Source organism: Rhinoraja longicauda, chromosome 29 (assembly GCF_053455715.1).
Source record: "Rhinoraja longicauda isolate Sanriku21f chromosome 29, sRhiLon1.1, whole genome shotgun sequence".
NCBI classification, from domain to species: domain Eukaryota; kingdom Metazoa; phylum Chordata; class Chondrichthyes; order Rajiformes; family Arhynchobatidae; genus Rhinoraja; species Rhinoraja longicauda.
Window position 1 is genome coordinate 474,348 of NC_135981.1, and position 25,264 is coordinate 499,611.

Genomic DNA, 25,264 nt, shown 5'->3' on the forward strand with positions numbered 1-25,264 from the left:
ACATCCTCTCAACCAGCTCTTCTTGTGTTTGTTGGAGACTTGTCATTATTATTAAACAGAAGAAAAACAGGTGAATCAATGTTCCCCACTGTGCTGAGCTCAATCCCAGGCTCCAGGCTTTATCCAGCACCGTCTGCATGATGTGAATAAGCATTGAGCCGATAGCTCCTCCTCACAGTGAGGTGATCAGGAAGAGGTAGGAGCCTCTTGCTCCTTCCAATTTCCCCCCAAATAATCTTTGGACAGGAGCTTCTGCAGCCTCCACCCTCCCCCCCCCCCCCCCCTTGTGCTGTGATGCATATGCTTGATTGGTGCTAAGCAGCAGCAGCCTGGTCTTTCCATTTAAAAACACAGTTGCAAGTGAACAGGTCAAACTTTAACCCTGTTACAGCTAGGCTGAGGAAGCTAAAATGGCACCTTGCTTACTAAAGTGTCACCGATCAGCATGGTTGTTTTAGTGCCACAGCTCATGTCTGTACCATTACTCCCTGTGAAACATATTGCCCTATTACACTATATGTGAGGCTGCTGATGCTGAATTTCCACGCCTACTTGCAGATTGTCTGACATTTATTGTAAAAATATAAATAAAAGTTGTTGTGCGGTACATTCTGTTGCACTCTTTGCCTGTGTTTACATTGACTTAGAAACGGCAAATCATGATAAATCACTGCTATAGGTTCACGCTGCCCCACCAGTTGGTAAGTTTGTGTTTTTTACAGGGTGTCGCGGTTTGTTCCTTGTCCATCAGTGAACCTGATAGATGCCACTGTCCCTGTCCCTACAAACCATTTTAGCAAGGCTGGGGATCAATCGATCGTGCAATCCCCGACATCTGCCGTAGATCTTAATTTCCCAACAGATTGACAATACAAAGTAAAAGAATTGGCATTTGGTTTTAGAAAGGATTATTTTCAGAATACAATCAGTTTATTAAAAAATCTGTCCTATTTTTAAGGATGGTTTTCAAACATCCTAATCCTTCATGGATGTTTTAATAACCTCAGTATTTGATTAAATGGAACATTGGACAACAGACCCCCTGGTTACACTAATGCTACACATTAGCAGAGGGGATGTAAAGACATCAGGCCCATACAGTGTTTACTGATAACCAACTGGAGATAATGCCAATCTAATTAGGAAAGCAAAAAACAGTTGTTAATCTGTACAAAACTAGATCTTTCAGCAGTTGCTCCCAAAACAGAGTGCACAAATGCAGCTTATGAATATAGATAGACCTTTGTGAGACAATAATCCAATTTTACTGTAATGACTGGGTAACTATGAGTTGGCAGGTGACATTAATTTTGTTTGGAGAGCAGTATCAGTTGTAGAGATTAATATAAAATTGGAAGAGGACGGATGTGATTAGCAGGCAGTTGCTCCGTAGTAATTAATCTTGACACTGGTACACGGTTTACAGTATACATCATTGGTGGGACTGTACATTCCGTGATCACAAACCACTGAAGGAGAAAATGTGGAGACATAGTTAGAATGTACAGCATGGCAGCTCAACAGAAGCAAGACGACAACGCTCTGGATCTGAAAGTGGGGACATTTTAAGAGTTTTAGGGTTGACTTATTTCTAGATTTACACTTAATTTTGCAGTTAGTACTTAATTTAACATTGACCTTAACTTTAATATTAGCTGGTGGCAATCTGCTTGGTGGTGGTGGCACAGTTAACTAGGCGAGTAACCAGAACTGATTACCTGGCAATAACTCTCAAGAGGAACTGGCATCTGTTTTACATGTTTACAAATACAGGAGGGTTTCCCAACAGGATGTGTTCAGACCTGCCTGAATTTGGTGAATGGAGATAATGTTGTCCTCTATGACAGTGGCTGGCAGGCTGTGCAGGGAGGAAGCTCAGACCATGCCTGTACTCTGCCACGACTGCAAGCCATGTAGCCAGTCGGTGCAGCTGAACCTCCAGGTTTTGAAGCTTGACAAACAGCTGATATCTCTGGTCCATCTGTGATGCTGACTGTGTTACTTCAGCAAGTAATCATTCTGTAACTGGAGTCATACAGCACCGACACAGGCCCTTGAGCCCAACCAGGTTTTAGTCTAGTAGAGCTAGTCACATTGGCCTGCATTGGCCCATATCTCTCAACAATTCCTATCTGTGCGCCTGAGTAAATGTCTCTAAACATTACTAACGGACCCGTTGCTACTGCTTCCTTCGTTACCTATTGCATATCCACTGTGTGAAGAAATTGCCTCTCATCTCTTAAATCTTTCCCCTCTCACCTGAAACCTGTGCTCTCAAGTTCTGGAAACCTCTACCCTGGAGAAAATGAATGTGACTGTTCATCTTAAAAACATACAAAATAGGTGCAGGAGTAGGCCATTTGGCCCTTCGAGCCAGCACTACCATTCAATATCATCCAAACTCAGTTCCTGCTCCTGCTTTCTCCCCATATCCCTTGATTCCGTTAGCTCTCAGAATTGTGTCTAACTTTCTCTTGATTACATCTTATCTGTGCCTCTCAAAATCTTGTACAAGGTCTTCACTGAATCTTTTCGGGTACATTTCCAGCTTAATGACCTCCTTCCTACAACAAGATGATCAGAACTGTATATAATGTGGTCTACCCCGCTGTGGAATGCCTTCCCAACTCCTGAACTTAATGCCTTGACCAATATGGCAAGCGTGCCAAACGCCATCTTCACCACCATGTCTACCCAGGTCGCCATATTCAGGGAACTGTATACCTACACCCCGAGGTCTCTCTGTTCTACAACATTCTCCAAGACAGCATCAGTTACTGTGCAAGACTTACCAAAATGCATCACCTCACAATCTGAGTTAATGTCCATCTACCATTCCTCAACCCACTTCCCGAGTATATCTAGAGCCTTTCGTAAAATTAGATAGCCTTACTCACTGTTCACTACACCACCAATCCTGGTATTATCTGTAAATTTACTAAACATGTCAACTACATTGTCATCTAACTCATTAATATAGATGACAAGCAGCAATGGACCGAGTAAGGATTCCTGCAACACACCACTGCTCCCAGGCCTCCAATTTTAAAACTGCCTCCACTACTGTAGATTAGTGTAATGGGGTCACTCATGTTATGTGTCATGTTTTTGTAGTTACACCCCTTTAGCTTTTGAGTGACCACTGCTTGTGAGATTGGGGTTAGTGTAAATGGAACGTGCAGGCGTGAGTTCGTGCTTGCTATGTAGTTAATATAAGTCTTTGGATCGTTATCCAGGTGTAAGGCTTCTGTTATTATACGGTCAGCACAACAACTACCACTCTGACACCTTCCAAGCCAATTCTAAATCCAGTTGGGTAGCTCCCTGTAGATGCCATGCCTTGCACCTATGGGACAAGCCCACCAAGCAGGACATTGTCAAATGGCTTGCTAAAGTCCACGGTCTGCCAGTGAGTCATCCGCAATCCTCTTGGTGAGCTCTTCAACAAACGGACAAATTATGGTGGAGCGATGTCAGTTATCAATTTCATTTTCGGCAATGAAGTTGGGCAGGCGAAAGAAGAATCAATGGTGAGGATTTTTTTGAAGGTGATCATATTGCAGTCAAATTTAACACAGGTATGGAAAAGACCAAAACATAAAATTGGGACAAGATTCTAAATGGGAATAAAGCAATTTACCAGAGTAAAGCAACATTGAACCAGTGAATGTAACTAGGTTAATTTTGCAGAAGTGGGACTGGAAACAGTAATGTAGTGGTAAACCAGTCATGGAGCAACAGGGCTTGGGAAAAGAAACAAGAGTTAATGTTTGAGCTGAAAGGTTCATTCTGTTTCTCCTTCCACTAAATCTGTCTTTTTTGCTTGTTTCAGATTTCCAGAATCTGCAGCTTTTGATTTCTGTCAAGAGATTGAAAGAAACCCGTTTTTATGTAAAAGGTTCCTGGGCGGGCAGGCACATGAGTAAAGCTTGTGTCCAGCTCCCAGTGCCTGACATATTCATCCTTCCATTGCCTTCCTTTCCATGCACTCTGCCACCTAAGATGTGTTAGATTTGCCACCCCACCCCCACCCCTTTTTCATAGAAACGCTCCGACAGAAATTGGTTCTTTTAGCCAACCACGATGCCTCTCTCTAGTGCCTACCATGTCAATGCCAACCATGATGCCTCTCTCTAGTGCCTACCATGTCCATGCCAACCACGATGCCTCGCTCTAATGCCTACCATGTCCATGCCAACCATGTTGCCTCTCTCTAGTGCCTACCACGTCCATGCCAACCATGTTGCCTCTCTAATGCCTACCATGTCCATGCCAACCATGATGCCTCTCTCTAATGCCTACCATGTCCATGCCAACCATGATGCCTCTCTCTAGTGCCTACCATGTCCATGTCAACCATGATGCCTCTCTAATGCCTACCATGTCCATGCCAACCATGATGCCTCTCTCTAATGCCTACCATGTCCATGCCAACCACGATGCCTCTATCTAGTGCCTACCATGTCCATGCCAACCATGATGCCTATCTCTGCTAATGCCATTTGCTTGCATGCTGCTAAATATGCTTTGACATATATCTATGTAATAAATCAGGGATGAGTTTCTCACATTACAGGAAAATTAAATCACAGTACATGTCAGAGCTCTACACCAAACATGTGCTGCTCAGTTATATTTTCTACATTATATTACACATTCAGTCACCCACAAACAGGTGGCAGTATGGTGTTATGTTAATGAACACGCTGATGTTATGTGTGTGTCAAATCTCTTGCCGTTTCACTGGTGGGATTAGTAGCAACTCTCAAATACTGGTTCAGATGTTTTCCTAAACTGTGATTCATACTATCCAGAGAAATTGTGGTCTGAAATGCAGATCCTTTCCCATGTCAAATCCTAAAGTGTACAATTGTTGCAGTCAGCTTTAGCCAGAGTTCCCACTCATCTCCCATCTAACATTACACACCTGGAGTATTGTGTGCAGTTTTGGTCCCCTAATTTGAGGAAGGATATTCTTGTTATTGGGGGAGTACAGCATAGGTTCACCAGGTTAATTCCTGGGATGACAGGACTGTCATATGATGAAAGAATGGAGTGACTGGGCTTGTTTTCCCTGGAATTTAGAAGGATGAGAGGGTATCTTATAGAAACATATAGAATTATTAAGGGATTGGACATGTTAGATGCAGGAAACAAATTCTCGATGTTGAGGGAGTCCAGAACCAGGGGCCATTGTTTAAGAATAAGGAGTAGGCTATTTAGAACTGAGATGAGGAAAAACTTTTTCACAGAGTAGTGAATTTGCGGAATTCTCTGCCTCAGAAGGCAGTGGAGGCCGATTCACCGGATGCATTCAAGGGAGAGTTAGATAGAGCTCTTAGGGCTAGCGCAAAGGGGAGAAGGCAGGAACAGGGTACCGATTGTGGATGATCAGTCATGATCACATCACAGGGCCAACTCCTGCACCTATTGTCTATGTATTTATGTAAACCACAACCACCAAAGTAGGGGAACTAGAAAAGAAAGAAAGTCATGGTAAGAAAAAGGAAATGTTCTAAAAAAATAACTAGCTGAGGAGAAAACAAGAGAAGTAGCAGAACAAATGTAAGAAAAGCAGAAGATAGTCTGGAGCTAAAAATCTGTTGTGATTACATGAGCTAAACATTGTAATGTATGGAAGCAAACTTCAGAAGTGAAGATAGACAATAGACAATAGACAATAGACAATAGGTGCAGGAGTAGGCCATTCAGCCCTTCGAGCCAGCACCGCCATTCAATGCGATCATGGCTGATCACTCTCAATCAGTACCCCGTTCCTGCCTTCTCCCCATACCCCCTCACTCCGCTATCCTTAAGAGCTCTATCCAGCTCTCTCTTGAAAGCATCCAACGAACTGGCCTCCACTGCCTTCTGAGGCAGAGAATTCCACACCTTCACCACCCTCTGACTGAAAAAGTTCTTCCTCATCTCCGTTCTAAATGGCCTACCCCTTATTCTCAAACTGTGGCCCCTTGTTCTGGACTCCCCCAACATTGGGAACATGTTATCTGCCTCTAATGTGTCCAATCCCCTAATTATCTTATATGTTTCAATAAGATCCCCCCTCATCCTTCTAAATTCCAGTGTATACAAGCCCAATCGCTCCAGCCTTTCAACATACGACAGTCCCGCCATTCCGGGAATTAACCTAGTGAACCTACGCTGGGAGATACAGTGGTCAACAGGGCTGCATTGGCCTGCATCAGTCAGGTTAATGAGTATAGCAGTTGGGATATTATGTTACAGTTGTACAAGATATTGGTGAAGTCACATTTGGCGTGTGCGTTCAGTTTTGGTCACCCTGCTGTAAGCTGGAAAGACTGCGGAGATGATTAACAAGGATGTTGCCAGGCTTAAGGGCCTGAGCTATTGGGAGAGGTTGGGCAGGCTAGGAATTTATTCTTTGGACTGCAGGAAGCTGAGGGGTGATCTAATAGAGGAATATAATATAATGACAGGGATATATAGAGTGAATGCAGGTTTTCTTTTACCTACAGTAGGGTAATCAAGAACTAGAGGACATACGTTTAAGGTGAGATGGAAAAGATTTAATAGGAACCCAAGGAGCAGCTTTTTCACACAGCATTGTGGTGGTTATATGGAACGAGCTGCCAAAGGAGGTAGTTGAGGCAGATGCTTTCACATTTTAAAGACATTTGGACAGGTACATGGATAGGAAAGGTTTGGAAGGGTATGGGCCCAACACAAGCAGGTGTGACTATTGTAGATGGGACATCTTGGTCGGCATGGGTAAGTTGGGCTGAAGGGCCTGTTGCTGTGCTGCATGACTCTATGATCAGTGTCCATATATTACTACAGTACATGTTCAAGGGCAAGTTTCTATTTGCAATTTAGTATGTGCAGTACACTTATCATGTACACTGTGAATGGCTCGATTGTAATCATGTATTGTCTTTCTGCTGACTGGTTTGCACGCAACAAAAGCTTTTCACTCTACCTCCTCGGTACATGATAAACTAAACTGAACTGTGTGGATAATATCCAAATAGATGTGATAGTGTTGAAAATATCATAAATTATGTTTTGGATTTATATTTGGGCCACCAAGTATAAAAGTAAGAAAGTAAAGTGAAACTTTTTCCAAGATGTTTGTTGCTCAACAAACACTTTGGATGCCTTATAACAAGAAGGATAAGATGTTGATACAGTCAGTAACTAATACAAACAGCATCTCAGGACTCACCACAACACTCGGAACAATCTAAATGAGTTAACTTGTTTTTCCCAAATCCTGGCCGACAATGATCCACTCGTGTTGTTCTCAGAGAATTTTCAATGTAGTAAAATGTAGGCTTGTTATCCTTCATTTGGTCCAGTGCAATACTCTGTTTCTTGAAGAAAGCCTCAATACGACCTCGGGCCTGAAATTAAATCAAGCACAAATGGAGTAGAAATGCCAGGACAATTTTACGCAGGATGGAAAGCGATAAAATCCAAATGTGTAGGAATTTTCAGTTACCAGATAATGTGTACTTTGTACTATGTGTTTTTCATGTACAATATGATACCGAAGCAAACACCAATCTTACCAAAATACCAGTAGTGGATGTAACCCCTAAATGGTAGATGCCAAATTTTAGTTGAGTTTATTATTGTCACATGTAGATAGGCACAGTGAAAAGCATTTTGTTGCATGCTATCCAGTCAAAGACCATACATGATTACCACCAACATTTTGTACAAGAGAATGTCTGAAAGATAATTCAAAGGTTTCCAATGAAGTAGATGGGAGGACAGGACTGCACTCTAGCTGGTGAGAGGATGGTTCAGTTGCCTGATAATAGCTGGGAAGAAAATGACCCCGAATTTGAAGGTATACGTTCTCAAATTTCTGTATCGTTTGCATGATGGGAGAGGGGAGAAGAGGAAGAGACTAGAAGGGGAAGAGTCTGGTCCTTGATTATGAAGTGTAGATGGAGTCAATGGGAGGATGGTTTGCATGGTGGTCTGGGCTACGTCCCCAACTACCTGCAATTTCTGTGGTTTTGGATGGAGGATATGACAAGAATCCTAAGCCTTTACAGAAAGTAGAGTTGTTGGTGTGCTTTCTTGGCCATTGCTTCGATGATTGCTGATGATATTCCTTCAAGCTATCTACCATTTCTATAAATGTATACCAGGGTGTGTGTACTGCTTTCCTTCCTGAAGTCAATCACAATCTGCTTTGTCTTATTGACGTTGTCATCTAGGAACCAGATTACCAGGTTCTCAATCTCTTGCTCGTTACCATTTGATATCCGACCTACTACAGTGGTGACATCTGCAAACTTATAAATGGAATTGGATTGGCATTTGGCCACAGTCATGAGTGTATAATGAGTATTCAGATGTATTTTAAAACATGTAAATACTTGAACTCTGTTTGCTCCACCTTTGCCATTTTATCCATATTCACATCTTCTGTCTTTTTTGAACAGTTAATTTAAATCATTCTAACCAGGTTTGGCAAATCATATCTGGTAAATCTAAACCTGTTCTTGTTTGTATTTTGGCTTTGGTTGTTCTTTTTTGAAGCCAATGCAAGTTTAAGTAGATTGACTAAAATATCCATACTATGTATAACTACGTCCTACATATACCTTCATAGCTAATGTCAGACACGAGACCATTCCAATCTCAGACTTGTACAGAAAAGTGAATGCAAAAATTCAGACCATTTTACTGGAGCCCGTTAATAGCTAGTTAGATGACCACTTATAATGTTTAACGCACCTTTGAATGGGAACAGGGATCCGAGTTACGTATTGGGATTCAGCACTAAGGCAATACCCTTGAGATGTTGTCCCTGCCTATTCACTTCCCCATTCCTTCTGAAGGCTTCCTGTATGACATCTTCAATGTGCAGTGGACTATTACAGGTTGCTGGGGTGCACCTGAAAAAGGGCAGAATTCCTTCCATGCTTTCCCTGACTCAAAATGCTACCATCTAAAAATTATACTGTCCAATCTTTGGTCTGAAACAGAACCGTAGCATTAAATGTTAAATACATGAAAATCTTGGTTTAAATAGGGGGCACAATTATTTCAAAGGAACATGATGAGCTTATACTGTCTGCACACCTTCATACAGCTTGATCTTGAAGTATTCACATCATTATATTTTTACACTTCTTAAACGTACCTTCTCTACCCTTCTGTTTGTTTCATCCTCGCAGTCACGTACGAGTTTTTTGCAAATTTCTTCCCATCCATAGCCAAAAGGATCCACTGTAGATTTGTAAAAAAGGTTTGTTTTAAACTGTGCTGAATTTTGTTCTGCAACTCAGCATCTCTTTAAACTTAGATATTAGTTTAGTTTCAAGGATCCAGTGCAACTTTGAAAAAAAGACAAACCAAATTAAGAAGTTATCTAAAAGTAAAAACTGCATTTGCTAAAAATCTGAATTATAAACAGAGAAAGGTGGATAGTAGTGTGGAGGACAAAGTTATTGCTTCAGGTTAATAAACCCATATCCAAACTAGAAAAGTGGGAAATCAAGCATGTTTAAATTAAAAATTAAAGAGGGGTGGAGAGTATAAATGCAATGGCTTTTATTGGACGGAAATCAAGATAATCCAGTCGGCACAAATGATGTTAAATCTGCCTAAGAGAATGGTGAAGGTTGTTGAACTATCAGACTTTAATAATAATAATAATAATGCATTACATTTATATAGCGCTTTTCTAAACACTCAAAGACGCTTTACAGGGTTTACTAAAACATAGAAAAGAAAATAAATAGATAAATAAGTAAACGAACAGAAAAGGAAAAAGAAGGTGAGGTGACCTTCAGTGGTTGAAGGCAGTGCTGAACAGGTGAGACTTCAGTGATGTTTTGAATGTGGTGAGTGAGGAGGAGTCTCTGATGGTTTGGGGTAGTGAGTTCCAGAGTGTGGGAGCAGCGATGGAGAAAGCCCTGTCCCCCCAGGATCTGAGTTTGGTCCGGATGGGGGGGGACAGGAGGTTAGCAGCAGCAGAGCGGAGGGTACGGGTTGGAGTGTGTCTGTGGAGGAGGTCAGTCAGGTAGGATGGGGCCAGGTTATGGAGGGCTTTGTAGGTCATGAGGAGGATTTTGTACTGGATTCTCTGGGGGATGGGGAGCCAGTGGAGCTTGTAAAGGACGGGGGGTGATATGGTCACGGATCGGGGAGTGGGTGAGTAGACAGGCAGCGGAGTTCTGGATGTATTGGAGTTTATTGATGTTTTTGAGGGTGAACCATAGCGGAGGCTGTTGCAGTAGTCCAGACGGGAGGTGATGAAGGCGTGGATGAGGGTTTCTGCAGCTGTGGAGGAGAGGGACGGACGGCGACGGGCGATGTTTTTGAGGTGGAAGAAGGCTGTCTTGGTGATGTGTTTGTCGAAGGAGAGGGTTTGATCAAAGATGATTCCAAGATTCCAGATGTGAGGGGAGGTGGATACTGGGAAACCATCAATAACTTTAGATTCATGAGACCTCTGGGAGAGGTGGGACCTCCACAAGCAAGAGGAGGAATCTCAGCGAGGCACCTCAATACCTCAGTGCATGGTGGCTATTGCTGTTTGGGAAGGTTTAAACCTTCTGCAGGGGAATGGCAAGGGAATCAGAATAGAGTAAAGCTAAGCCTCAAATAGAAGACACTGATCCATTTGCTTTAAAAGGCAATAATGTAGGGTGTGTGACAGGGGCAATGATAACAAGCATGTATCAAGAGCAGAGCACACAGGCATAAGAGAGCAACAGAAAGTAGAGCATTTCTCATGGACATTGTGAATGCACATGGCTTTGGTAGTAGTGGATTTTTAGTTTAGTTTAGAGAAACAAGCCTTTGGCCCACCAAGTACACCAGCACTATTCTACACACTAGGGACCATTTATAATTTTACCCAAGACAATTAACCTCCAAACCTGCATATCTTTGTAGTGTGGGAGGAAACCAGAGATCTCGGAGAAAACCCACGTGGTCACAGAGAACCCAACTCTCTGGCGCTGGAAGGCAGCAACTCTACCCCAACGCCACCTTACCATCCTATATCATTAGCAGCACAAGTAGAAATAAATGGATATAATCCAACAGCCATTACAGAAACTTTCAAAGAATGCGACCAAGTTAAGGAATTGAATAGTTTAGTTAGGGATATTTGACCCCCTGCACCCCCGAGTAATTTATATAACCCCTCACTTAATGATTCCTGGTCTAAAGGATTTGTTCAAGTGCTGTGAAGTTAATCTTTGAATTATCAGGAAAAATCTGCCCTTATTCAAAACAATTATTTAGCAAAATATTGGATTCTTAGGCAAGTAGTTCATATCATATATATACAGCCGGAAACAGGCCTTTTCGGCCCTCCAAGTCCGTGCCGCCCAGCAATCCCCGTACATTAACACTATCCTACACCCACTAGGGACAATTTTTACATTTACCCAGCCAATTAACCTACATACCAGTACGTCTTTGGAGTGTGGGAGGAAACCGAAGATCTCGGAGAAAACCCACGCAGGTCACGGGGAGAACGTACAAACTCCTTACAGTGCAGCACCCGTAGTCAGGATCGAACCTGAGTGTCCGGCGCTGCATTCGCTGTAAAGCAGCAACTCTACCGCTGCGCTACCGTGCCGCCCATGCTGCTATAACGTGATAGTTGTGTTCGTAAGAAACTTTGCATTATAGAATATTGTGTCAGGAAAACCATTGTGTCAGTGGTGAAAACAGGTTTAGGGACTAGAGAATTTCAGATTTGCAGCAAAAGCGTTTTTTACTCCTGCAGTATTTTCAATAAGCGTGGTCTTTTGAAATAGCCTTACATTTGTGTTCCTGCAAATATTGAAGGCTATATGTTACATTGTTTATAAGAGTATCGCTGCACAAGAACAAAAGCGACTGCTTGTCAATTTCAATTGCCACCTGTGGGGAAACTCCAATGTAGATCTTGACAGACACAGGTGGGGCGACTCGATAGACACAACCTTGACAGACACAGGTGGGGCGGCTCGATAGTCACGTTCTCCCTTCTCTCCCCAAGACGATTTATTTGCAAGACAGCCTTTTTTCTGCATGTTAATTTCCTAAGTAACTTTTAGGTAATTCTCTGTTTCCTGACCAAAATCTAATTAAAATCAATTTGGCAGACATAATACAAAGCATTCCCTAATTCATCGATTGTGTTATGTTGCATTCCCGGTATGGAAACACATGTTACTGAAACTACCTATCTTTCTTTACGAAAATTCCACCTGCTCTACAAGATTATTATTATTTTTTTAAATCACACCTATATGCAAATATAACTCATCCTTAATACATTTTAATCTCTAATATTTTGGGGAAAATTGATCCAAACATTTAACATCTAATAACTTTCAAACTCCAGCTGTCCCATGCATACAAAACTTACGTTTAAACATAATGAAGAGTTCAGTTACTAATCCTTTACGTGGTACTTTGACAACATGGCATTTCATTTCTACATCAGTTATTCTACTGGTCAGGTCCGCAATTAGCTCCTTTTCCACTGACTTGAGCTTCCGAAAAAAGTGATTATTGGCAGGATCATGGCATTCCTTGGTGTGATACCGTGCTAAAAAATTATACGAATAGTCTGGTTCACGATATCCTGCAAGATTTTAATCAAAGAGATTTTGTCAGTATTCCTAAAAATAGATTATTCAACACCATTCAACACCGCCTCGTGATCAGAACTTTTACAGAAGCACTAAAACCTTGCTATGTAGGTGGTGAGTAGAGCCGTCACTGTCAGTCAAGCACATTAAGTCTCAACGCCACTGCACACTTCCTTCCCTTGAGGATTCTACAATGGCGAAGAAATTGCCATCCATCTCCTTCTGGGTTGCGCTGTTTTCGGAGAATATCTGGCAAGGACGCAATAGTCTTTGTTAACGTCCATCCCAGGCAGCTAGCTGCTTCATCATATTGTGATCCACAGGCTGTTTGCAAGGATGCATAATGAGACAAACATGGACTGTGGCTGGTAGATCAATGAAACATGCACTTTGATTCTGCTTAAAACTTGCTGGTCTTCCAGTATATGAAACCTTTACCTGTGCATGTACATGCTGAAAGATTCCCTGAGCTTGGTGCATTTCCTACAAAGGCCATTTTACTTCTTGACACTCTGTAATAACTGCTGAAACTTATTGCTGGTGGAATGGTTAGAAAATGAAAATTGATGTTACGTTGACATATTATAAATAATATAAGCAAACATAATTTATTCACAAAATGCTGGAGTAACTCAGCAGGTCAGGCAGCATCTCAGGAGAGAAGGAATGGGTGACGTTTCGGGTCGAGACCCTTCTTCAGACTCATGCAAACATAATGATGTGCTGCATACAGAGAATTACACCAAGTGATTGTCTCACATTGTATAATGATAAATGTTCTGAATAGAATATACATTCGAACAAAAGCTGAAAGTGTAGAAATTCGGAAGTTCCAGTTAGTATCCCAGTGCAATCCAAGAGTATTTACCGTATACTGAGAATTTCATATCAAGAAATATTTCCTTGTTTGCATCCACATCCTTGTAGGATACTGTACACGTGTAATCTCCTGACATGGACTTGTCAAAGGATTTCAGTATAAGTCGTCCTGTTTCAGATATCCTAGCGTAAGTCTCCCCTGAAATGAAACACAAAGCAAAATATTGTAAAAATCTTAGTCATGTATTCTTGAGAGAAACTGAATTGAAACACATTCTTATGAAATCTTTCCAAGTACACTGACATTACAGAATATAAAGGGAGGGCAGATTGAGAATTATACATCACATGACAGAAGAATGAGTTAATGTCTTGCCACACAGTTATGCTCCACAGCTTTTTATGTTGTACTTCCCCAAATAGAAGGCGACTTTAAATGGGATAAGTTGCCCCGTGGTTTGTTTTAAATGTTTCATTCTGGATAGAGCCCATTTGTAAACATCACCACAATCGTCTGATAGGTGACTTCATATCCTCATTCAAATCTCATTCTTAGTACATATTTGTTTACCCATAATTGTCGCTAATACATCAACTTCAATAATAATTTCAAAAGCACCTTTCACTCTATGTTATCCTGCAAGATCTGCAACCCATCACAATATCCCTTCTCATCAATTACCTTTTCCACTCATCAGATTTCTGAACAGTCCTTCCATAAGCTCGGGTACGCTACAGATTTTACAACCTACCTCATTGCGGACATTGGACTTTTCCCACTAAAATTGTTATGTTCCAATGCTGAGAAACTATATTCTGCAATCTGGTATTTTTCTCTTTACCCTTTGCGTTTGACTTGATTTTATTCATAAATGGTATTATCTGATTTGACTTTAGTAACACACAAAAGTGTTTTATTGTAGCTCAGTACACATGACAATAATAAACCCAAGTCTAAAAACTATCAACAAAACTCTTAGTTATCTATGGCACTGTAGCAATAACTAACTTTCATCTATAAATACACTCAACTAATTAATCACAACCTCTCAATATTGTAATAGAATAGAATTGCTGGATAAAGTTGATGCTGGAATACAAAATAATCTCACCTTTAATGTTTTTTCCTGGAGGACCCACCCATATGAAATATGGATCCACTAATTCTTTTTCTGACAGTTCCTCAGTTGTACACAGAAGAGATGGACTATCAGTGTACATTTTCACATAAACTTTTACTGGAGAAAAAGTAATGAGAAATGTCATGGATTATGTGATTGGAATATTTGATGTACAATGTAAACATTTACAGGCAGTCCCCAGGCTACATAAAGGTTTATTTGTGAGAACGGTCATGCAAGCCAGAAACACCCGTTTTCTATCCCTACTCATATTCTATAACTACTCTGCACACACTAACTGTAATTCTTTTTATTCATGAAATATCTTTTATGTCCACCCTAATAATATCCATAATTATATTAAGGGAGCAGATACTGTATCCATTTTTAATATCATTATTATTACTATTTTGAAAAAATCTGTTATATTTATGGGAGAGTTTATATAAATCTGGATGTCCGTAAGTCAGGTCTTCCATAACACGGGGAGCCCTTGTAGTTATTACAAAAGACTGCATCGTTATTGTATACACACTCTCCCTTTTCTTCTCCTGTCCAATAAAAATACTATTTGGGTACCTCAATGACCGTTTCCTTTATCTGATCCCAATGGCCAGCTCTTCGTAAGCTAATCCAACAAAGATGTTATTGCAACTATGATCAATGCAATTGGTTGCAAACATATACTTTTAGCCGAGTTGGATGGGAATGCAGTGCACTGGCTCAGCAACAAAGGCCATTTGAATATGACTATCCAGTTAATATCCATTAAAACAGCAAAATGGAAATTGAGCTCATTACATTTTATTTGCAGGGCTTATTAACCATGCCACATTGAACACTTTTGGCCAATGTAACTCCTGTGATTTCCAGATTTGTGTCTGCATGAATTGAAGCACAGCAACACCAGAAAGTGAGAGCATCACCGATACATTACAGATACTGATACATCCACATGGAGATTGAGGCAGTCTTATACACTTTATGGCACAGACTAATAAAATTGCATTGATACATAGGGATCCTGAGATAAAACTAAGAATAGTTATAGAAAGACAAAGCTGGATGTAGCGCACAAGCTTATTTAATGGAAATGGTCCAACTCGTTCATGCAGACCAGGTTTTATATTCCTCTAAACCTCTCCTATTCATCTACATGTCTAATGTGTTTTTTTTAACCATTGTACCTTCACCTCAGGGAAGGTGCTCCTGGCAGCTCATCTCATATAAACACCAGCTCTGCATGAAAATGTCCCTCCTAAATATCTCTACTTTCAGCTTAAACCTATGCCCTCTGTTCAACCACGAGAAAAAAGTGACCATTCACCTGTTAAGCTTCAGGAATAACTACTAGTTTTTCCATATAACTGAAGCTCCTGAGTCCTGATAATATCCAGGTGAATCTTTTGTGCATGTTGTCCAGATTAATGTCACCCTTCTTATTGCCGGGCGATCAGAACGGCCCTTGTTACCTATTTCCTTAATATATCTGTAGAATTTCTTAAGATTTTCCTTTCCATTCTCTGTAGAGATATTTCACGTCCTCTTTTTACCCTCCTTTGAATATGTACTCGTATTCAAATGATTTGCTTCATCCCAGCTGCCTCTGCCTGACATATGCCTCCTTATTTCTGACTAGAGCTTCAACATCTTGGATGAGAACAACCAGGTTTCCTAAACCTATTAATCCTGCCCTTCACTCCAAAGCTAATATGCTGTCCCGGAACCTTTCCAATCTCACCATTAAAAGCTCCCACTTGCCAGACGTCTCTTTATCTGTAAACAATCATCTCCAAATCAACCTCTGCAAGTTTCTGTCTAATACTATAAAATTGGCCTTGCCCAAAGGAATAATGGCAGACATTCAAAGCAATTGATATGAAAGTATATTAAAGAATAAATAATAACAGTTGAACATAAACACTTATTATGTGAAAATGCTTGGTGCTAAATTAGTCCTAATAAACAGCACTCAATTTTACTTCATTGTATAGCTTGACAGGTAACATGATCAGGTTAAACTCAAATAAATTTGAATGGATCTTATTAATGTCCCTTTGTCCAAAAAGCATTTTAATCCATTAATAAAATATTAATTAAGACCAGATTTTGTTTACTGTTGTGAGGTTATGTGTCTCTGCTCCCTTAATCTTTCAGCCTTACGTTGTACATATTGGTGACCGCCAGTCATTGATCCTTGCTCACTCACTTATGTTATTAGTTCCTTCGCTCCAGATATGCTGCCTGTCCCACTGAGTTACTCCAGCTTTTTGTGTCTATCTTATGTTATTAGTTACCTGGTTTGTTGCTGTTGCCATAAATTTGTGTGATGGTTTGATGTTCAGAGAGTTCATTGTTATTGTCTGTGGTTTTAAGGAACTCATCAGATTTGCCTATATTGAAAAAAAGCAGATGTATTATTTCTCCCTGCTGGTTAATCTTTCCACAGTAATTCTCTAGCCCTGTTCCATTTCTGTTTTTAGGGATGAACATATTTTGTAAATCCCTATACATGAACACAAAATTGCACACTGAGTATAGAAATTAAAACTAAGGAGCCATTTTGTAGTGAAGATCAGAGTTTTGCAATGTTTTCAGATGGTTGTCATTTTTTTCATTGAGCCACTGTCTTCACATCGGGTACAAATCTACAATGCCAATTCCCAGCTCGCTATATATAGAGTCAGAGAGTGATACAGTGTGGAAACAGGCCCTTCGGCCCAACTTGCCCACACCGGCCAACATGTCCCAGCTACACTAGTCCCACCTGCCTACGCTAGGTCCATATCCCTCCAAACCTGTCCTATCCATGTACCTGTCTAACTATTTCTTAAACTTGGGATAGTCCCAGCCTCAACTACCTCCTCTGGCAGCTTGTTCCATACACCCACCATCCTTTGCATGAAAATGTTACCCCTCAGATTCCTTTAAATCTTTTCCCCTTCACCTTGAACCTATGTCCTGTGGTCCTCGATTCCCCTACTCTGGGCAAGAGACTGCATCTACCCGATCTATTCCTCTCATGATTTTATACACCTCTATAGGATCACTGCTCATCCTCCTGTGCTCCAAGGAATAGAGACCCAGCTTACTCAACCTCTACCTATAGCTCACACCCTCTAGACCTGGCAACATCCTCATAAATCTTCTCTGAACCCTTTCAAGCTTGACAATATCTTTCCTGTAACATGGTGCCCAGAACTGAACACAATATTCTAAATGCGGTCTCACCAACATCTTATGCAACTGCAACATGACCTTCCACCTTCTATACTCAATACGCTGACTGATGAAGGCCAGTGTGCCAAAAGCTTTTTTGACCATCTTATCTACCTGCGACTCGATCTTCAAGGAACCATGCACCTGTACTCCTAGATCCCTCTGCTCTACAACATTCCCAATCACTAACTGATTCACATATTGGTCCTTTTCCATATAAGAGAGAAAAGGAGACACCAGAGATGGTGTCTGACCTGCAGTTACTCCAGCACTCTGTTTCTCTCTTTTTTGTAAACCAGCATCTACAGTTCTTTGCATCTAACAATGTTCTGCTAATGGCTTCCTGTTTCTCACCTGCAACACAACTAACCAGTTAATGTAAATAGGAGAGAGTTCTTTCAACTCCACTGAGGGCCGGGCAATGTAATTGTTATTTTGGCCCAATGTAATTGTTATTTTGGCCTGTGAATGAGTGGGCAGGTGACCTATCTGAACTAATCTAGAGGCAGATTTAAAAAGTAAATATATTCTTTTACACCATATAAACCAAGTTATACTGAAGATCATAATTTAACTGCTGGGCTTGAAATAGTAATCATTCAAAAACTACCAAAATGTTTATAGTGGAAATAAGGGAAAGCCAAAATGTAACCCTACATAGTTGCAGTAACGAAGAGAGGAGTTACAATTACAAAGAAGCTAAACCAAAATATCGCCAGTTCATGGAGACTCTGGTTTGGTGGAAGGACATGAAGAGCAGCCACGGAAACAAGTGTATTCTTTACACATGCAACCTGATAGCAAAGTTACTTCCACAAGTGGTCGGTGGATCAGCTGGTTGATGGTTGCCAGCAGATACACAATGGGCAGAGTAGAGGAAGAACGGCTTAGATGGGAATTGTTTAGATGATGAGAGTTCGTGGAGAATGTGGGGTGGGGGAGTGAAAGAGGGGTGGGGAGAGGAGGTGGAAGGGTAGAGAGGGTACGTGGGCCAGGCCCAGGCCCAGGCATACACGAGCCGGCACGGGGCAGGTCGCGTAGGGTGGCGATCGTGGTGCGGTCGGAGGAGACGGGTACCTGGGCCTGGGGACACGACGCCCCTCAGCCCGAGCCAACAGGACCGTTCCACCCCGCTGTTTACTTTCAAATCCCCAGGCGCCCAGCCGCTGTTACAGCCTGTCGCTGCTCCGCGGCGAGTGGCCTGCTGAACAAGGGGGACTGTAGCTCACCTGGCACGGCGGAGAGAAGGATGGCGAGCGCGGCGAGCCGGAGCGGGAGGCCGCCGGCCTCGCTGCCCCTCATGGTCGGCGAAGCCCGGCAGAGTAGGCCGCGCACCAACCGCCGCGCCCGACGCGGGAAGCCACCGAGCATGCGCAGGGCGGCTCCGCCTCACTGCGGCTGCGCCGGCAGCGCGAGCGTCGGTCGTCGTCCGTTCTGTCGCCGGTGGCCGCTGCCGCTGCCGTTCCCCTCACTGCTGCCCCAAACCTCTTTACTTAGACGGCTTTCACCAGAAAAATTCATGTTATTTTGAAATCTGGAGTTACATTTACGAGATGGGGACGACCTGCCAATTTGGCGCGTTTGCCCCTCCCGCTGACAGGCGCCGCCTCCTGAGTGAGTGCGGGCGGGGCGGGGGACGATGAGGCGACGCGTGTCGTGCACGCCCTTGCCCCGCCCACCGCGCGGGCACGCGCTCCATCCAGAGACCTGGTATCCGCGTCTTTACGCACATGATCCCAGTTACGTGCTGGCGTCACGGAAGCGTGCGTGGATGGATTCTCCCGCCTGACACTCGGTGTGAATGTTTCCATGTGAAATTGCAACAGCACTGCAGACACGTGGAGTTGACCAAACAGCGACAGAGTGCAGGTTAGCCACCAGCGCATTGGCATTCCTGACTGGGATTGGGAATAATTATGGGCATGTCCCGTGGGTTCTTTTGTAGGATTACATCAAATTTTATATATGTAAATTTGAAGGTTGGGAATAGTCTTGGATGGAAATAATAAGGAAACCGTTATATACAGGTGGAGAATTATCAACCAGTTAGTATTTGCTTTGTTTCAGTTGCTTTGGTTAGAATTTCCGCATAGGGATCCCGTGACAAAAACGCGATCTGATGTTGGTCGAGGCTTAAACAGTAGATCTCAAATTGTGGCAGTCCGCAGCAGTACAAACAGGATATTGATTGTGCATTTGAATTAACTCTGGCGATATTTTAATATTAAGTTGACTTTACTTGTGTTCTAATGGATATCAGATCAATAGGTTAGCGGAAAGGATGAGAACAAAGGTTTTAAGTGGCGAAGGTCTTGCGTGATATTTGAAAAAATGATGTTATTTCAATGTTTATGTATTTAATGTAAATAACGTGCGGTTGATTCTGTAGCGAAACACTATGGAGTGTTACTTTCTTGAAAAGAGCCGCTTAATTTAACTGTTACGTTGACTTCGCCGGGTTGGTGTGTGTGATACATCTGGATGTGATATCATGATTTCAAGTATTTGTTAAGACATTTCAATGTATTTGAATTGTGCAATGAAATTATGCCATAGTCTTTTGTAGAATGTTTCTTGTAAAACCAACTTCCTCTGGAGGCCTAAATTATATAAGTACAAAATGCTAGAAATCGGAAATAAAGAGGGAAAATCACTCGGCATTCGTCGATGGGACGGAACAAGGGATGCTTCAGGTGCAATCCTGTTCTCAAAAGCCGCAGATGTTGACTGGTCTTGCTGAGACTTCGAGTTCTATGATTTGTGGAAGTCCAAGATATACAAAACAAGTGCGTTTTCACCTAGCCGTGCCAGAAGCGCACTTTCGTAGACTTCTAACGCGCATTCAACACGGGATGGTTGGTCTAGAATGGTACAGAAAATTAAGAAGGTTTCATAGAGTACTCCGATCATGCGAATAGTAATTGTAAATTTCACGGTGAAATGTTACTTTTGAAATACCTTTTTAATTGGAAGTATTTTCTCTAAAAAGTAGTCATTGTTTCTAACGTAAAACATTAGACTGTATTTTATAATGATTTGTTGGTAAATCAAATTGCTTCCGGCTTGATTCCCGAACTCGCAGCCTCTTTGGAATGAGTTGAGTGAGCACCATTATTTATGACCCCCATCTAAGAGAACACTTGACGTAACCCAATTAAGGTGATGGTAAAATTTGAACTTGTTGATAGCTTCTATGAAAATCTGTCATTATGTGAGATTATCCCTGTAACTTTCTAAATCCGAATCAACTGGAACCACTTGGCACGATATGGTGGCTTGTACTTTCTAATCCTCATCAACACTATTTTAGCTCAATTTCTCGCCCACAGGAGGCGCTGGCGTGATAGGTAGGGGAAGCCATTTTGATCGGCATCAAATGCTATGCAATAGAGGAGACAGGTTATTTGTAATAAACCAAAGGCAAGGCTCTCACGCAGCAGATCTTGGGTTTTGGTACTCATGATAAACGATTTATAATAAATATATATCCAGAAGTGAAAAAAACTACAATAATTCCAGAGAACAGAAACCACTTGTGTTCTCAACTTCAAGAGTGGATAATTTATCATGGAGATGCTGTCAAACAGTGGAAAATAGAGACTCTGAAATAAATTTACAACAATCTTTGGTTCTACTCAACAAATTTACAACAATCGTTGGTTCTACTCAATAACCAAAGTCTGTAGTCTCTTTTTTGCCCTGGTTTATTTTCACCCACATGTTTAGACTGTAATGTTGTATCCTTATTGTTTTGATGTGGTTATGCTTTATTCTTAATTGTTTACTATATGTTTGTGTTGTCATTTGTGAGCGGAGCACCAAGGCACATTCCTTGTATATGCATACTTGGCCAATAAACTTATTCATTCATTCATCTTCAAAGTTCCCTGGAAAGTTTCCAGAAAAGTATTATTAGTAAAATTTCACTATCCTGGCCGAGGTGAAATCTGAAATGGTCATCTGATATAGCTGTCTGGATGTATATAATTCTGGAATGGAATGACAAGTATCTCTTGAAAAGCAGGAATCTGTGGTGACCTTAGAATGCCAATGAAGGCACCTTCCTGAGCTAGTATTTTTGCCAGCTTTTGTTCTATATCTCTTTAAACATTTCCTATCAGTATACCAATGTATCAATAGCTCAGTCTGAAGAAGGGTCTCGACCCGGAACGTCACCTATTCCTTCTATCCAGCGATACTGCCTGTGCCACTGAGTTACTCCAGCATTTTGTGTCTATCTTCGGTGTAAACCAGCTTCTGCAGTTCTATCCTACACAATGTACCTATCCAAATTTTTAAAAACATTGTAATTGTACCCACCTCTACCACTTCCTCTGTCAGTTTGTTCCATATACCCACCAGGGAAAGAAAGAATGTTTTCATCAAGAGATGGTGTGGTCAGGAACATCGTCGGAGATGCTGTATAGACAGAGAACCTTATCACATTTAAAGAGCATTGGGATGAGTACATTGAAAAGCCGTGACTAGCTGACTATGAACCTAATGCTCGAAGGTATAATTTAGTTAGTTTGTTCTCTGTCAGTTGGCAAAGGTGTAATAGGCTGAATTGCCACCCTCTGTCATAACTCTTCAGTGAATGATTAAGGAGAACACCACAGTGCAAAACCAGTGGGATATTGTTATAATCAGAATAGGCAAGGCTAGAATTAAACGGCAATAGAGGGAACATCACATTTCTGAGTACATTCCATTTGAGCAGTATATAAAGGCCAATATGCAGGCCAATTACATTTGTCGGAACTATAGAATATGAGTATTTTAAATACATTAAATATAGATTGCCATATTAATAATACAAATGGTTTTGATTTTCTGAAAGATCTTCAGGGTAATTTTATCAATTTATATTACATCTGGGTTTTGGGAATAAAGTCAGGCCAAGTGGGAAAGAATCAGTACACAACGTATAGGAAGCAACAATTACAGAGTTATAAAGTTAACCATGGAAACAGGCCAGAAGGAACTAAGGGTAAACTGACCACATTGGAAGATTGCCCTGTTCGGTGAATTGAAAGTAGATCCAAACATACTAAATTGGAACCAATAACTGGCAATCTACGATAAAAAATGAACAAGGAATAGCATTTAAAAGGAATATTTTCTAATACAGTCAATCTATCTTCCAAACAGTGGAAAGATAAGTCGCCAAAGCCAGAACACATTGGGAAATGCAATGGCATTAGATGATGGATTAGGAACATACAGAAGACGTTGAATACATCAGTGAGAATCAAGCAAAAGTTAGAACACTTTGAATTGCAGGATTCCCAAGAAGTTAATCTACAAGTCGAATCGGTTGTAAAGAAGGCAAACGCAATGCTAGCATTTATGTCAAGAGGACAAGAATACAAAAACAGGGATGTAATGCTGAGGCTCTATAAGGTGCTGGTAAGGCCGCATTTGAAGTATTGTGAGCAATTTTGGGCACCATATCTGAGGAAGGATGTACTGGCTCTGAAGAGGGTCCAGAGGAGGTTTACAAGAATGATCCCAGGAATGAGTCGGTTTGATATGATGAGCTTTTGTCAGCACTGGGTCTGTGCTTGCTGGAGTTTAGAAGAATAAAAGGGGAACCTCATTGAAACTTACCAAATAGTGAAAGGCTTGGATAGAGTGGATGTGAAGAGGATGTTCCCACTAGTGGGAAAGTCTAGGACTAAAGGTCATAGCCTCAGAATTAAAGGATGTTCCTTTAGGAAGAAGATGAGGCGGAATTTATTTAGTCAGAGGGTGGTGATCTGTGGAATTCTTTCCCACAGAAGGCTATGCAGGCCATCAATGGATATTTTTAAGACAGAAATAGATTCTTCATTAGTCTGGGTGTCAGGGGTTACGGGGAGAAGGCAGGAGAATGGGGTTAGGAGGGAGAGATAGATCAACCATGATTGAATGGTGGAGTAGACTTGATGGGCCAAATGGCCTAATTCTGATTCTATCAGTTATGACTTTATAACCAGAAACTAGAGGGAACATGATAAAAGACTTTAAAGCTTGGATAAAATGAAACCAAACTATCTTCTGTTTAAGCACTTAAATAATAAACAGTTATTTGCTGAGTGGTAAAGCTGATTAGGGACCATAGGAAGATCTCTGCAGTTCGGTAGGGCGGAAGCACAATTTAATTATCTCTGTATCAGAGAAGATGCCACCAAAGTCACAGGGAAAAAGAAGTGGCGATTAAAATATCGGAGAGTAAAAAAATTAACAGAGAGAAGATAACAAGGCTGGCTATACTTACAATAAGTAATCACCAGGTTCACGGTTATATCCAAGGTATATGGGGGGATAAAGGGACAATATTATGGAAGCCCTCCTTTATCATCCAGCACTGCCTCTCCCTTAAAAACAGGAACAATGCTGAAGATCAAAGGATTGCTAACATTGCTCCCTCGTAAAAAAGAGGAAATAAAGATGAAACTATAAACTACAAGCCACTTAGTTGATTATTGATTGAGAGATGATACGGTAAACAATAATCAAGAACAAAATTATTTGTTATGTGGACGTTTACGTTATTAATGGAAAATTAGCATGAATTTGGTAAAGGAAAGCAGCAGGAATGGTCTGAAAGGTCCCGACCCAAAATATCACCTATGTTCTCCAGCAATGCAACCTGACCCGCCGAGTTACTCCAGCACCTTATGTCATATTTTCATACTCTTTATTGATTTTTTTAAATGAGAAAACTATTTTAATGTTTTTAATTCAAGCATCGTATTCAGCCAATTCCTAGCAGTCCATCTACTAATTATTTTAGTTACTAAAGCAATTCTCAGTTAGTAACAAATTCTTAGTTACTTTAAACCGAGTCCTTGATCTCACCCCCTGTGTCTAAAGAGCCATTGTCCTTTGAAAGCGAGTGTGCATTAGTCAATCTCATCACAGGTCCCTGAAGCTAGAGATGGAAAGAAAAAAACATCAGTGTCTGTACATAGACATAGAAACATAGAAAATAGGTGCAGGAGGAGGCCATTTGGCCCATCGAGCCAGCTCCGCCATTCATTGTGATCATGGCTGATCATCCACAATCAGTAACTCGTGCCTGCCTTCTCCCCATGTCCCTTGATTCCACTAGCCCCTGGAGCTCTATCTAACCTATACATGAGTAGTTGCACGTTGTTGGTTTGAGTATATACGAAGCAAAGGGACAGTTGACTAAAGAGCAGCCTTCCCCAGTCACAGGACCTGGAACATTATGAATAAACACTTACAATCCCCAGAACCACATCTTCCTCCTAAAAGGTTGAGACCCGCCCGATGGGTTGCCTCCTCCTTTAATCATTATGTTATATATTTTTGTGGGTTTCTGAAACCCCTGAGAATTTTGTGTGGAGGGTTGCCTGCATGTGTGTGGGCAACTCTCCTGCTGCGCTACTGTGCCGCCCCCTTATACACGTATATATACATATGCATGTGTTTGTCCGTGTGAGCATATGTACACAGATGCACATGTATGTGTGTCTGCATTCATATGCGATTGTACGT

General features: G+C 41.4%; 2 protein-coding genes across 2 annotated transcripts in view; one reads left to right on the plus strand and one right to left on the minus strand.

Moving 5' to 3' along the window:
• Window positions 1-666: 666 nt before the first annotated feature.
• Window positions 667-19,375, minus strand: LOC144607711 (zona pellucida-binding protein 2-like). The gene is made up of 8 exons (XM_078424735.1): window positions 18,988-19,375; window positions 16,837-16,932; window positions 14,531-14,656; window positions 13,468-13,617; window positions 12,374-12,592; window positions 9,143-9,228; window positions 7,205-7,382; window positions 667-1,469 (listed from the first exon to the last, which is right to left on the minus strand). The coding sequence occupies exons 1-8, from the start codon at window positions 19,127-19,129 to the stop codon at window positions 1,372-1,374; spliced, it is 1,095 nt and encodes a 364-aa protein (XP_078280861.1). The 5' UTR covers window positions 19,130-19,375; the 3' UTR covers window positions 667-1,371.
• Window positions 19,376-19,537: 162 nt separating this feature from the next.
• Window positions 19,538-25,264, plus strand: part of LOC144607663 (zinc finger protein Aiolos-like) — a 97,378-nt gene continuing 91,651 nt past the window's right edge. Inside the window, exon 1 of the mRNA XM_078424658.1 lies at window positions 19,538-19,627. The gene's annotated coding sequence lies outside the window, so the exon portion shown is untranslated. The remainder of the gene's footprint in view (window positions 19,628-25,264) is intronic.